General features: G+C 45.0%; 1 protein-coding gene across 4 annotated transcripts in view; it reads right to left on the reverse strand.

The window, feature by feature from the left end:
* The window catches only part of LOC105020743 (NACHT and WD repeat domain-containing protein 2), a 46,100-nt gene that overhangs the window by 10,885 nt on the left and 21,156 nt on the right, over positions 1–14,059 (reverse strand). For all 4 annotated transcript variants that reach the window (XM_029118015.2, XM_029118016.2, XM_029118014.2 and 1 more), the window contains 2 exons: positions 3,683–3,886; positions 1,698–1,848 (listed from right to left, as the gene is read on the reverse strand). In XM_029118015.2, coding sequence (XP_028973848.1) covers positions 1,698–1,848; positions 3,683–3,886 — 355 coding nt within the window. The remainder of the gene's footprint in view (positions 1–1,697; positions 1,849–3,682; positions 3,887–14,059) is intronic.

Genomic DNA, 14,059 nt, shown 5'->3' on the forward strand with positions numbered 1-14,059 from the left:
ACATTGTAGATACAATCACATAATCCAGTACTGTAGCCTTATCAACCCCCTCCTGAAGAGACAGCTCTACTGAAACTCTGCCAGCATCATCTACTTCTCAAACCAGTTTGCTACAGAAGAGAAAAGACGGAGAAAAAAACAAAAGGGCAGCTGCTTGAGAGTGAGAGAAGCAAGGTGTTGAAATGCTGTTTGAAGCTCTGAATAGTCAATTAAGTAGCCTTTTTTCCTCCAATTTTTTTTTTTTACAAACAAAAGCCTTGGCTATCCCAGTGAACGAATCAAGCAGAAATCTGCATGGCAATTAAGTTAAATTGCTTTCTGTGAATTTGAAATGTCCATGGCGTACTGTGAATGGATGCATACTGTAGGGGATAAGATTAAACAGAAGCGCCACTAAAATGTAGGTTGGCACAAGGCAGTGTTGCTTTTTCTCACAACCGGTCTTAAAAAAAAACAGCGGTCGTCCATTTCACCAATGTCCTATATAACTCAACAAACATTGCACAGTTCCTCGGCCAAAAAAAGGCTTCAGAGTAATGCCAAAGATATGCGTTGGAGTGACTGGGAATATACTTTTCCCCCAATCCGAAAATGGCCAATCGCATCCAACTGGATCAGTGCTTATTAGATTAACCCAAATAAAGTTACTTTTAGTGAAATTAGAAGCAATTTCAAGCCCTCTTGGAACACTTCAGGGCAGATGTACTTTAAATAATACACACAGAGGATTGGAATGAATATTCAGAGACATCTGTTCAGTGTACTATCTGGGCTGAATGCAATGTGATCTCATGGTCTATCGTGGATATTGGACGTGTATCGGACAGATGCCTGTGCTTGACCTATTTTTGACAGCGGTCTCCTGTGTGAGACCGCTGATTCTGAGATGGGCTAAAGCACAAACACCCCTGTGATTAATGGGCGTTTACTCAGATAAGCAACAGTCAGGCCTATTTTTAGGATGTAGCCTTGCAAAAACAATGAAAAACACACCTCGCACTGGAATCGTCAACACCATTCCACGGCTTGCCGGATCTACTCCACCTGGCAATATATATATATTTTTTTGACACTGCCAAACAGGTGATTGCTGGATGTAGGAAGGACCTGGATGAATGTCTGACGTTGCTGTGTAAATTATTCGATTCCCCCTGCTGTTTCCGCAGGCCTGTCTGGGGTGTAGATGGCTTGGCAGTTAAGAGCGGTGCGCCATTAATGGAAAGGTAGCCGAGAGACTGATTGCCTCCATAAAATAATCACAATAATTCCTTAGCTGATTTAAGGCCTGAGAACTATTTCTCCAGGTAAATGTTCTAGGCAGTACAATAATGAATCCTTTCAAAGCTGTACAGTGCACAGCAGAAAAAAGAAAACAACTCAGCACTGAATAACACAAGCGACTAAGTTCTCATCATTGTATTACACAATACCATTTAAGATCAGCAGGTCGCCTGGTGGTTAGAGCATCTAACAGCGTCAACCAGAAGGCCGCTAGATCAAACCCCCGAGCCATCAAGGTCTGATGTCCTGTCCCAAAATGGCTAACCCTATTTGCTGGTAATTTCCCTAAACGCGAATATCTTGTCAGTCAACGAAACTGGCAAAACATGGGTAGAAAAGTTGAGGAAGAAAAATTACCACTAAGAAAGAAGGACACAGGACAAGACAGCGTGAGAAGACAACATCGGACTTCATACCAGAGCAGAGGAATTTCTTGGCCTGAGGGGGTTTCATGGCTCCCTTCTCCTGGAGCTGCAGAACCGACCTCCGGAAGATCCTCTTGATCTCCTCAGACACGTTCCTCCACGCTTTGTCGTTCTTGGTCTTGGCCACACTGCTCGACTCCATCTGTGGAAGAAAAGGTTGGGCATTAATATTTAAATTGGAAAGTGGCTAGGTCAATTGTTTGTCTTTTGATTTTGTAGAGTAGTCTTAACAAGGCTAGAGACCTGATACAACGTAGTTGGCGAGAGGAAGGAACTGAAAAGCAGACTGGCTGAACGACAGAAACCTTGGAAGTCGTCTGGGCCCTTGGGAAACTGATGCAATATAGTTCATTATCTTGACTAGTTGAACTGGACCATAGAGACACTATAAGGGAAAAGCAATCTATATTTGCTGATCCTATTGTGTTGTTTTTGTATCCAATAACCCCCTAGTATATCCCTGGAGTGAGGGAGTCAATGAGATTCATGAGAGAAGTTTCCAGTATGCCGACCCTGCTGTTTTTCTCATTTCCCTCCAACCTCTGAACCACAGTATGAGCCATATTGAATGACAAAGGTGCTAATGTTTACCTAGCTTGTATGCTAGCCATACAGCTAAATATCAAACTCTTTATGTTTATAACTGAACATAGAAAGCGCAACAGCTATTGCTCCCACTGGGAGGCTAATGACGCAGAGAGGCCAGAACATAGGAGCCAAGCATAACATAGAAAAATCCTATTGGATAAAAATACTGGTGTGTTCCAGCATGTTTCAATGCTTACTATTGTACGTGTGTGTGTGTTTGCAAAAATTGAATTTGCCCTGCAGTCATTCCTTAGCAACACCATCTTTAGAACATTTGAAAACTCATGAAAATGTAGTCCACTCGTAATGTAGATACTGTGATTTGAAAATGCAGAATGTCAACCCATTTTGCTTTACAGGCTTCCTCGGCCCTGCCACTGGATTTCCTCTTCTGGTGGGGAGTGTTAAGAATTGGCGGTTTCGTATAGTGGTCAAATAATGTAGAACTCATATCAAATCGAGGGGGGATTTTGCAGCACAGATGTCATTCGGTGAACGTTCTATATTCTTCTCACTGTAATGTTGGTTGCCAGCTAGCTTATACATTAAGGGCGTTTCTACATAGCAAAGATCAGGTTTCCAAGACAGTAACCCCCATGCCATATGGCCATCATAAAAATTCCTATGGTCATTAGAGCACAACCTACAGAGAGATAATCTAAATAGAGATGTTTCTGTTGTTCTCATTATTTAGACACATTCACTTCCAATGAAACGTACATTCATATTGTAATTGTCAATGCTCAGATTCCACAGGTGTATAAATATATATACTTCAGATACAGGCGCTAATGTTTAGCTAGTCAAAACAGCAATGAGCTGGCACTGTAGTTTCATGGTGACTACCACACAGGTATACATGAACGTTTAGCTAGCCTGCTTAACTAACTTAAAAAATGTAATAAAAATAATGCATTTAATGTTGATTTTATTTATATTTAAATACTGTTATTAGTACCAGGACCACGCATTTTAGCTGAAACCAAATACATTTCACTGGGGACATTTATGAGCACTTCAAAAATCTTGTGGTTGATGTGAACCATATGGCATGGCGACAAAGCATAACAGTTGGCTGCACAAAAAGATGGCAGATGAGAGCCCGAAATGTGTAAATGTGATTCTGAACCACTTAGTTGTGTTTATACACACAAATGTTTTAGCACCAAATCAAAGTAAATTGTTCACATGAATGAACACAACGGCACACTGGCAAGCGCCCTCCTCAACAACGCAGATTCCGGTATATTTTTGAGGTAGACTAACTGAGACCTACACAGTCCTTGACCCGCGAGAACCTAGCCACGGCCTAACACTCCAGGACAGCTGGGTTTGGGCCTTGGCCTGCTCAACACTACAGGTTAAGGCCTAAGGGGTCCAGATCTTACCGAGTTCTGGTAGTTCTTCAACATTTGGGCTTTGGGTTTGAGGTAGTAGGCCGGCGGCACGGCGTTCTCATCTCGGCAATACCACTCTTCCAGGACGTGCGTGTCCAGCCCCGCCTCCACCGCCGCGTCAAGGATCATCTCGAACTCCGGAGCCTCCACCTCCCCCGGCACGCGGATGCTGCCATACTTCTCCCCCACCAGCCCCTGTGAGGAGGGGAGGAACAAGAGGCGAGGGGACAAGAAAAACGGAGGGAGATCGGATCATCATCATCATCATCATCAGCCAGTCACTTTACGATTTTTGGTTTCAGGGTTTATAGTTACATAGAGTCTTGGGAGCATTTGAAATACTATGATTATGACATCCTGCCCGGCTGTTTGATTCGCAGCACTTATTGGGTGAAGACATCCAGGCAAACATTAACACCGTTATAGTCTTTTATGTGTGTCTTGAGTATCCTTCTGCTCTGTGTGGGTGAACCTATTGGTAATGCACATCAGCCCCGGCTTAGAGTTGTTCGTGCTAGCTGTTCCAATAGACTTCTAGCAATTGCGCTAATGCCAGTTACCAATTTTGCCAACGCTCGAATTTTCTCTTTCCTCACAATTGTTTAGGAAGACCAATGGACCTCCGGTTTATCTGACTCAGGGAAGTAAATAAGGGTCTCTATCATTTTAAGACTTCATGTAGACACACACACACACACACGCACACACACACACACACACACCTGTGCAAATCGTTTCCCTTCCTCAGAGTACATGGCTAGGCTAGCAGGCACACAATGACACAGTGTACGTGGTCAGTGTCAGCCACTGAGAGCCAAAGCGCTGAGTGAATCAGAATGGTACTGCTACTCCTTTGGGTTCCTTTCCGATGTGTAGGCAGCCGCTTTGAATGGGATTAAACAGTGAAGTACGGGTGAGTCCACACTCACACAGAAAGATAAGCGTTGGACGTTTCTCTGTCAACCGGAAGGCCATGATCTTCGTTATCTTCAAAAGCAACACCACTGAATAAAATGTTGTTCTCTTTCCCCAGGGATACAGAACCATATGAAAAACCAACCCCCCAAACGCACTCGATAATGACCGTTTTTTTTTTCATCATTCATGCCAATGCAACAGTCTTTCTGATCACACAGAACCGCACGACTGGAGTTTGCTTTGAAGCCTGCGGCATATCTAGGGTTTGGAGTTAAGGGTTAAGGGGTTATCTGGGAACCACTTTATGATGCCTCCTAGCCAGAAGGAAAAGGCCTGTAGATGACTGTGATCTCTTAAAGCATAATGAATGTCGGTCCGCGGTCGGCAGAGGAACATCACCACCGGAAAGAGCCACCGCAGTGCGTGAGATCGACTCAGTCTATGATGAATGCATTTATGATTAATGAAGACTTAGCGTTTGTCTGCACACTGTCTATCTGCATTAGCTCTAGCACTTTATTGATGAAAAGGCCTTTTGATTACAGAGCTTGACCATGATCAAATGACTTTTCTTTGTCTTTGGGTTGGGGCGTCATTCTTGGGGGAAAAGGCCAGACGAACGGGGTGAGCTTATTATTTCTTCCACCTAAATCAGTATCGATACAAGGGGTCCATTGGACAAAATGGAGGCAGATCCCTTGAAATTGCTGGACAAAGGATCTGAGGAAGAGTTGAGGAGTGTCGACCGTTCTCAAGATAGAAAGAGCGGCAGTCGTTTCTGAACGGATGCTGACTGACATTAAAGCAGACTTGGAAAGGGAAAAGAGATTTTCAAAAGCCATTGAGAGACGAGATACTATTGACAGCACCGACTAAAATAGTCCATCAGCTGTTCTCTTTAACAGAACCAGCCTTGTTTTATAGAGTTGGAGATCAGTTTGTCATTGAGGGATGGAGACATCTGGGAAGGTGCCACACCAAGCTGACAGGCACAGAGATGTTAAGACAGAGACAGATGGAGATATAGAAGTATATATGAAAGGAAAGAGGGAAAGTTATTCTCTGATTTGCTGACAAAGTGTGTCAGCGTTCCTTGAAGGTAAGGATGGAATGGATGAGTGACTATGTGTGTGTTTGTGTTCCTTGTGTTTCTCACTGCGATAGTAAAACCCAGAAAATCACACGAAGTGAGGACATTTGGCCAGCCCTGGGGGTTACTTTTATGGTTAGTGTCAGAGTTTGGGTTAGAATTAGGTTGAGGTTTAGGCATTATGGGTTATATTTAGGTTAGGCATAAATGTTAGTTATTGAGGTTAAAGATAAACTACCGGTCCTCACCTTGACAGTTAAACCCACACGTGTGTGTTTGTCAGTATTGGGTAGGTAGATTGGGTTGAGAGAGCTTGGGTTCTGAAGTCAGTCAGTTTTATGGACTGGTCAGGGGGTGGTTGTAGATGCCTGTGAAGACAACTGACAGCCGGCTCGCGTGTACTCTTGAGTACTCTCTGTCTGGGGCCGGGTTTCCCTGCCATACCGGACCAGCATCAGAGCTGCCGTAATGGGATTCAGTCTCTGCCTGGGCCTGTAATCAGATGTCCACATACTGTCATCCCGTGAACACGGCGCAGACCCCCGAAAAATATCACTACCGCAAGTTTGCAATACTTCTGTGCAGATCTCTCTCTCCCCCACTCATCCTTCCCTCTACCTTCCCCTTACTCCTCTCCCTCCCCCCTCCCTCTCTCGCCCGCTTCTTCCCTCACCACTCCCCTCTCTTGTTGCCCGGAGGAACAGTTAAAAATGTCTCCAGTTTCTCTGTGCAACGTTATCAGCCAGCCGGCCGGCCTCAGAGCATTACACACTGGTTGGGATCCTGGCCAACTGCCGCAGAGACTGAAACTATACAAAATGTTTAGCGAGAGGATAAGGAATGGGTTGAGGAGGGATAAAACGAGTTGGGGAGGAGGAAGTAGGTAGAGGAGGGAGAGGTAGAGGGAGAAGAAAAGGAGTGGTGGGTGGAGGGAGAAGAGGTGGAGTGGTGGGAGGAGGGAGAAGAGGAGGAGTGGTGGGAAGAGGGAGAAGAGAAGGAGTGATAGGAGGAGAGAAAAGAGACAGAGTGGGGAGAGGAGTAAGAGGGGAAGGCTGGAGGAGCCAGGGAGGGTTGAGGGGTCAGGGGCAACATGGCGGCCGTATGGTTTTAAGAGGAGTCCTCGCCATCCGGAAGATGCAAAGTACCAACATGTAACATAAAAAGCCAACCACCTTAAAACCCTTCTTCACCACTTATCTCTAGTTGAGTGGCAGGTGTGGGGTTGGGAAATCCCTTCTGATAAGGCCTTCTTATCACCATAGTGAATGAAATGTGTTAAGATTGCTTCCCTGTGTGGTTGGCCGATAAGAAGACTTTCTCGGAATGCAAGTTTCCCAGCAGGTGTGAGGTCTTAGCACAGGGGGCCATGGTCCTAATTTATCAACGTTTAGTAACTGAGGACAGAAGCTTTGCTGAAAGCTGCCAAATGGATTTAAACCCATGCAGGAACGTATGAAAATCAACAGTGTTACAGGCCAGGAACCAATGAAAACCTGCAGTGTTACAGTTCAGGGACAGATGAAAACCATCAGTGCTACAGGCCAAAAATTTATGAAAACCATCAGTGTTACAGGACAAGAATGGATGAAAACCATCAGTGTTACAGGCCAAGAATGGATGAAAGCCATCAGTGCTACAGTTCAGGGACAGATAAAAACCTGCAGTGCTACAGGCCAAGAATGGATGAAAACCATCAGTGTTACAGGCCAAGAATGGATGAAAACCATCAGTGTTACAGGCCAAGAATGGATGAAAGCCATCAGTGCTACAGTTCAGGGACAGATGAAAACAATCAGTGCTACAGGCCAAGAATGGATGAAAACCATCAGTGTTACAGGCCAAGAATGGATGAAAACCATCAGTGTTACAGGCCAAGAATGGATGAAAGCCATCAGTGCTACAGGCCAAGAATGGATGAAAGCCATCAGTGCTACAGTTCAGGGACAGATGAAAACCATCAGTGCTACAGGTCAAAAATGGATGAAAACCCTCAGTGTTACAGTTCAGGGACAGATAAAAACCATCAGTGCTACAACCCATTAACGGATGAAAACCATCAGTGCCACAACCCATTAACGGATGAAAACCATCAGTGCCACAACCCATTAACGGATGAAAACCATCAGTGCTACAACCCATTAACGGATGAAAACCATCAGTGCTACAGGATCGAAACAGAATATCCTACAATTCCAGGGAAGTCACATAATTATGAGGGATGACTGCCAAATGTTGTTCTAGTGTTTCAGAGGGTGATTTAATGAGTACATCGTTTTTTATTTCATGGTGTTTCCATTGTGAATTCACACAAAATGTCTTAACTGGCTTTTATCACATAATTTGTCCATGTCAGTGCATTTATTCAGATAATAATCCAGTACAGTAATTTGTTAAATTATAGGGCCTAGTAAAACCATTATTGAAATATTATAACAGGCTGAGATAACCGGAAATTGAATGTGAAATGGCTGATCTTGCTACGTTGAAAGATTCCGCATGCACTGCAATTTTTGCAGAGGCCACGTTTTCAGTGAAAGAGTTTTTCTTCTAGAAGTGCAGATCCGCTCAATAGATACACCCATTGCCAAAATCAAACACGTGGAGGTTTTGCAAAAGATTTAAATCTACAGTGCCGAATCGCAAATGAACGTGCCATCACATCCAAGTGCTGTCAGCCGCCTGGCTCTTGGCAACCGTCATTATTTAACTGGACTTCGCCCATCGCTGCAGCTTTGCATCCTACGGCACAACCACAGAGCCCCGTGGACCAACGCATGCTATGTAGATGTTGACGAGGCACGGCTGGTGGATGACAGTCCACTGTGACGTTTCACAATGTGCAATATTTGCCATTGCCAGAGCAACCATAAGTGTGCGGTTATTGTTCTTTTATTTTTACTGGTCGAGAGGCCCGACCAGAGTGAACGTGCCCTCACAATCTACAGCACCAGAGCCTCTATTTCAGTCTCTGGAAAATAGTTTTCTTCGCTTCCCCCCCGCCGGTTGAGTCCTTGTATTCCGTGGTATGGCATTGCATTTTTCCCACAGGCACATTTATTTTGACCACATCGGTACAACTGGGAGTGTTTTGAAATGCAAATGGTCAAAGCTGTGTACAGGCCCCAAGGCTACAAAAAACTGGTATTTACACATGGTGATTTCCTACCGGTATGCTTAGTTACTAGGTAGCTGCTTGATAAATTACACTTATTCAATGCGTAGGTGTGTACGAAAAAGTTTCTGCACAGTGTTGGTACATGAAGACCCAGGCCTCCAGGCTGGTGGAATACATTCACATTTTTCCATTCCAAATTATTCAATTTATTCATCGACTTTGTAGACAGCATGAACCTTGAATCGTTTTGTTATTGTGAGAGAGATATTCAAGTTGAAAACAGACTTTCGAAGGCTTATTTATAAAACCCGGGAATACATGAGAAGTTCACATTTCTGGTTGAAAAAAAAGGTAGATCATGTGTGGACTTACAAGGAGGACACTTCTCTGTAAGGAAGCTGTGTTATAGTTCCACTGAAGTACTACATCTATCACGGAAGGGTAGGAGGAACTATCTCATGGAACAACCCTGTTCCGTCGATATGATATGGTTGAATGATGAGGTTCCCTGCGGCGTTCTAGGGGATTTATCGTTTCACATAAGGGAATTCTAGACCATCGGACAGAAAGCGGTAAAACTAGCCAAGCCTCATTGTCTAGTTTAGTCTCCGGGTCAATGACACCATCGCCATGCCAACCCCTGCCATTGCCATAGAAACCTGCTTTATTGCTCAGACAGGTCGACAGTCCCTACAGGTGTGTGTGTGTTTGGGCTGAGGTGTTTGGTAGGCCCTGCGACGCCACTCGTCCTCTCTGTGAGAATGTGATATAAAGCAGTGACACCTGTTGGTTTCGACAGTGTGACTGTCATAGTGTCAAAGCAGATCACGCTGTGATCCGTAGTGATGCTGGTCCATCACACACTACACTGACATCGTGCCTCAGAGATACAGCACACAATTATGGTTCGGCTGGGACACTCACAACCTTGGAGGAGATGTTACATTGTACACCCTGTTATCTAATAGCAAAGCACTGCATAAACCTTTCTGGTGTTGCGAACAGTGACAGCAAGACCATGAGAGTGCCAGAAGCAGAGGAGGGAAGTATATTATAAGGAAAGGAGGGAGGACTTCAAAGCTCCTCTGATTCAGACCACTCTACTAAGTAGACACCCCCGAACCTGATATAAACTGGTTTAAACCCCTCCACTATGTAGTCAGTGCTGAACCTGATATAAACTGGTTTAAACCCCTCCACTATGTAGTCAGTGCTGAACCTGATATAAACTGGTTTAAACCCCTCCACTATGTAGTCAGTGCTGAACCTGATATAAACTGGTTTAAACCCCTCCACTATGTAGTCAGTGCTGAACCTGATATAAACTGGTTTAAACCCCTCCACTATGTAGTCAGTGCTGAACCTGATATAAACTGGTTTAAACCCCTCCATTATGTAGTCACCACCGAACCTGATAAAAACTGGTTAAAACCCCTTCACTATGTAGACATCCCTGAACCTGATAAAAACTGGTTAAAACCCCTTCACTATGTAGACATCCCTGAACCTGATAAAAACTGGTTAAAACCCCTGCACTATGTAGTCAGTGCTGAACCTGATATAAACTGGTTTAAACCCCTCCACTATGTAGACACCATCGAACCTGATATAAACTGGTTTAAACCCCTCCACTATGTAGACACCCCGAATCTGATATAAACTGGTTTAAAACCCTCCACTATGTAGACACCCCTGAATCTGATATAAACTGGTTTAAAACCCTCCACTATGTAGACACCCCTGAATCTGATATAAACTGGTTTAAAACCCTCCACTATGTATACACCACCAAACCTGATATAAACTGGTTTAAACCCCTCCACTATGTAGACACCCCGAATCTGATATAAACTGGTTTAAACCCCTCCACTATGTATACACCATCGAACCTGATATAAACTGGTTTAAACCGCTCCACTATGTAGACACCATCGAACCTGATATAAACTGGTTTAAACCCCTCCACTATGTAGACACCCCGAATCTGATATAAACTGGTTTAAACCCCTCCACTATGTAGACACCATCGAACCTGATATAAACTGGTTTAAACCCCTCCACTATGTAGACACCATCGAACCTGATATAAACTGGTTTAAACCCCTCCACTATGTAGACACCCCGAATCTGATATAAACTGGTTTAAAACCCTCCACTATGTAGACACCCCTGAATCTGATATAAACTGGTTTAAAACCCTCCACTATGTAGACACCCCTGAATCTGATATAAACTGGTTTAAAACCCTCCACTATGTATACACCACCAAACCTGATATAAACTGGTTTAAACCCCTCCACTATGTAGACACCCCGAATCTGATATAAACTGGTTTAAACCCCTCCACTATGTATACACCACCAAACCTGATATAAACTGGTTTAAAACCCTCCACTATGTAGACATCCCTGAACCTCATATAAACTTCTCTCTCTCTCTCTCTTACTCCCTCTGTCTCACTCCCTCTCATTTCTCTCCCCATCTCTCTCTCCCTTTGCCTGTCTCTTGTTTTATCTGTTCCTCGGCAACGTTGGAAACTCGTGCCTCTAACACACGCCTCCCCTTTCCTCTCAAGCGTTTGTTTGCCCTGGGCCCAATCACAGTTGTGTCAGCTGGGATTCTCCCGTGGAGCCCCACTCCCCTGGAAGAGGCTTTGAAGTGACTTCCACCACTGCTGACTTCCACCAGAAGCAGTCTGAGGGCACCTATGGGGATGTGCGACGCCACGGGGGAACTGGGGGGGGGGGGGCACGGCCCAGCCGAGGAGCGCAGCGGCGGGGAGGACAAGACAAGGGGGTTGGGGGGTGCAGCGTCCGTCACAGAGCTAGGAAATGGGGTCTGGTCTAGTTTCAGACGGTAAAATGTGATTATATGTGTGTGTGAGTGTGTGTGCGTGTGTGTGTATATGTCCTATATTATAACGTATGGTGGTGATGTATCTCACCACCGCGGTTCTATTAAAGTTCTTCGGCGGGTCGCCAGCCAGAAACAAAGTGAAACCAAAAGAACCACCCAGAACTGTCCGATCTCAGGAGACGAGCGAGTCAATGAACACAACCCAGAACTGTCAGGCCCTCCGTCTGGCCCCTCGCCTTCAACACAGAAACCGTGTCAGTGAGTCACTTCAGAGGAGGGAGAATGTGACTCCTGGCAGAATTATCACGAGGGCCAAGAGACGACGGCTGTCAAGACGCTCCGACTAATGCTCCTCCCCGTTGCTGGCTCTCCGTGGGAGACGGGAGCCAGGCGGTCCTCTGAGTGGATCCACTGATCTGAACTGGCACAGCCAACCGGAGGACGGTCGGAACGCAGAACCAGAACGTCACTGGCAGAGAAGGAGGTTGTGAGTGGGTGCTGGGTTCACAATTCAAACGTGAGTGTGCGCGCGCGCACGTGTGTCCGGGGCGTGTGCCCGTGTGTGTGTCTGTGTGTATGTCTGTGTGTGTACACACTGCTGATTGGAGCTGAAGAGACAAGCCTCCAACACTGTGCTCAACATGATAAACAAAATCAGGAGCTAAGAAATTACCTTCATGTTCACTATTAGAGGGGATGAGTACCGTAGTCCATTCACAGGGACAGCTGTCAGAAGTGTGTGTGTGTGTGTGTGTGTGAATATCTGCTCCGTCCCTTGATTAAACCCTTATCTCCCGAACATACAGGGGCTTCTCTATATTCCTTCCATTCCCTTCCACCCACGCAACTTTTATCGGGCCCGCATGGAGACACCGTGGCAGTGTGTGTGTGTGTGTGTGTGTGAGCAAGCATCGGCGTGTATTCACAAGTGAGTGTGTGTCTGGTATTTGCCAGGGTCAACCAAGGGGGTTAAGGCGGTTAAATGAATCCTCCTGGGCTGATAATAATACATGCCAAGAGTCCCACTGAGCTTTTCATGTCTGACTCATCTCAACCCCGCTACCTCAGCCGCTATTACAGCCTGAGTGGGGGGGGGGGGCATGATGGATGGCAAGGGAGGGGGAGGCAGTGATGGGGGAGAGACGGACAGGGAAAGGAAGGGGATAGAGATGGAGGGGGAGATGGAGGTAAAGAAGGGAGAGAAGGGCAAAGCAAGAAAAGAGAGAGAGAGAGAGAATGAGACAGATAACGAGATGGAGAGATGGAAATGGAGGTGAAAATTACAGAGAGAGATGGAGAGAGAGAGAAAATGAGAGATAATTGCAGAAAGAGATAGATGAAGATGGAAAAGGGGACACAGAGTGGCTGGAGAGATCTATGTAATAAGATATGTAAATTAAAATAGAAGAGAACAGAGAAGACAGAACAAGCTCTGATGGCCAACCCTTTCTCTAATCTCCAACCCCACTTTCAATCTCAACCCCTCCATCAAAATGACTTTGTTTTATTCATTATGACATGAGGGCCCTCTAAACAACTGTGACCTTAAGGAGTGATTACCCACATAACCTGGGTCCCTGACTGTACTCATCTACCAACAACAACAACAGGTCCCAAACCAAACAGCTGTTGACCCTGTTAGTAGACAACGAAGTGCACAGAGCGTTAAATAAGCAGATGCATGTGTGGATGTGTGGAGAGTTATGGATGGATGAATGTGGTATTGGATGGACAGATGGATGTGTGGATGTGTGGAGAGTTCTGGATGGATGAATGTGGTGTTGGATGGACAGATGGATGTGTGGAGAGTTCTGGATGGATGAATGTGGTGTTGGATGGACAGATGGATGTGTGGAGAGTTATGGATGGATGAATGTGGTGTTGGATGGACAGATGGATGTGTGGAGAGTTATGGATGGATGAATGTGGTGTTGGATGGACAGATGGATGTGTGGAGAGTTATGGATGGATGAATGTGGTGTTGGGTGGACAGATGGATGTGTGGATGTATGGAGAGTTATGGATGGATGAATGTGGTGTTGGATGGACAGATGGATGTGTGGAGAGTTATGGATGGATGAATGTGGTGTTGGATGGACAGATGGATGTGTGGAGAATTATGGAAGGATGAATGTGGTGTTGGATGGACAGATGGATGTATGGAAGAGTAGACAACTGGATGGATGGAGGTATTTAGATGATGATAAATACATGGATAAGTACATGAACAAAATAATATACATGATCTTATATACTATAAATATCTATCAATTTATCAATTTGTTAATCAATTTACAAGTATATTTATCTATGTATATATGTGTGTGTGTGTGTGCTTATATAAACAGCTCCGGAGAAAATGAAGAAACCACTGCACCTTTTTCTTTCC

This window comes from Esox lucius, chromosome 24 (genome assembly GCF_011004845.1).
Source record: "Esox lucius isolate fEsoLuc1 chromosome 24, fEsoLuc1.pri, whole genome shotgun sequence".
In the NCBI taxonomy this organism is placed as follows: domain Eukaryota; kingdom Metazoa; phylum Chordata; class Actinopteri; order Esociformes; family Esocidae; genus Esox; species Esox lucius.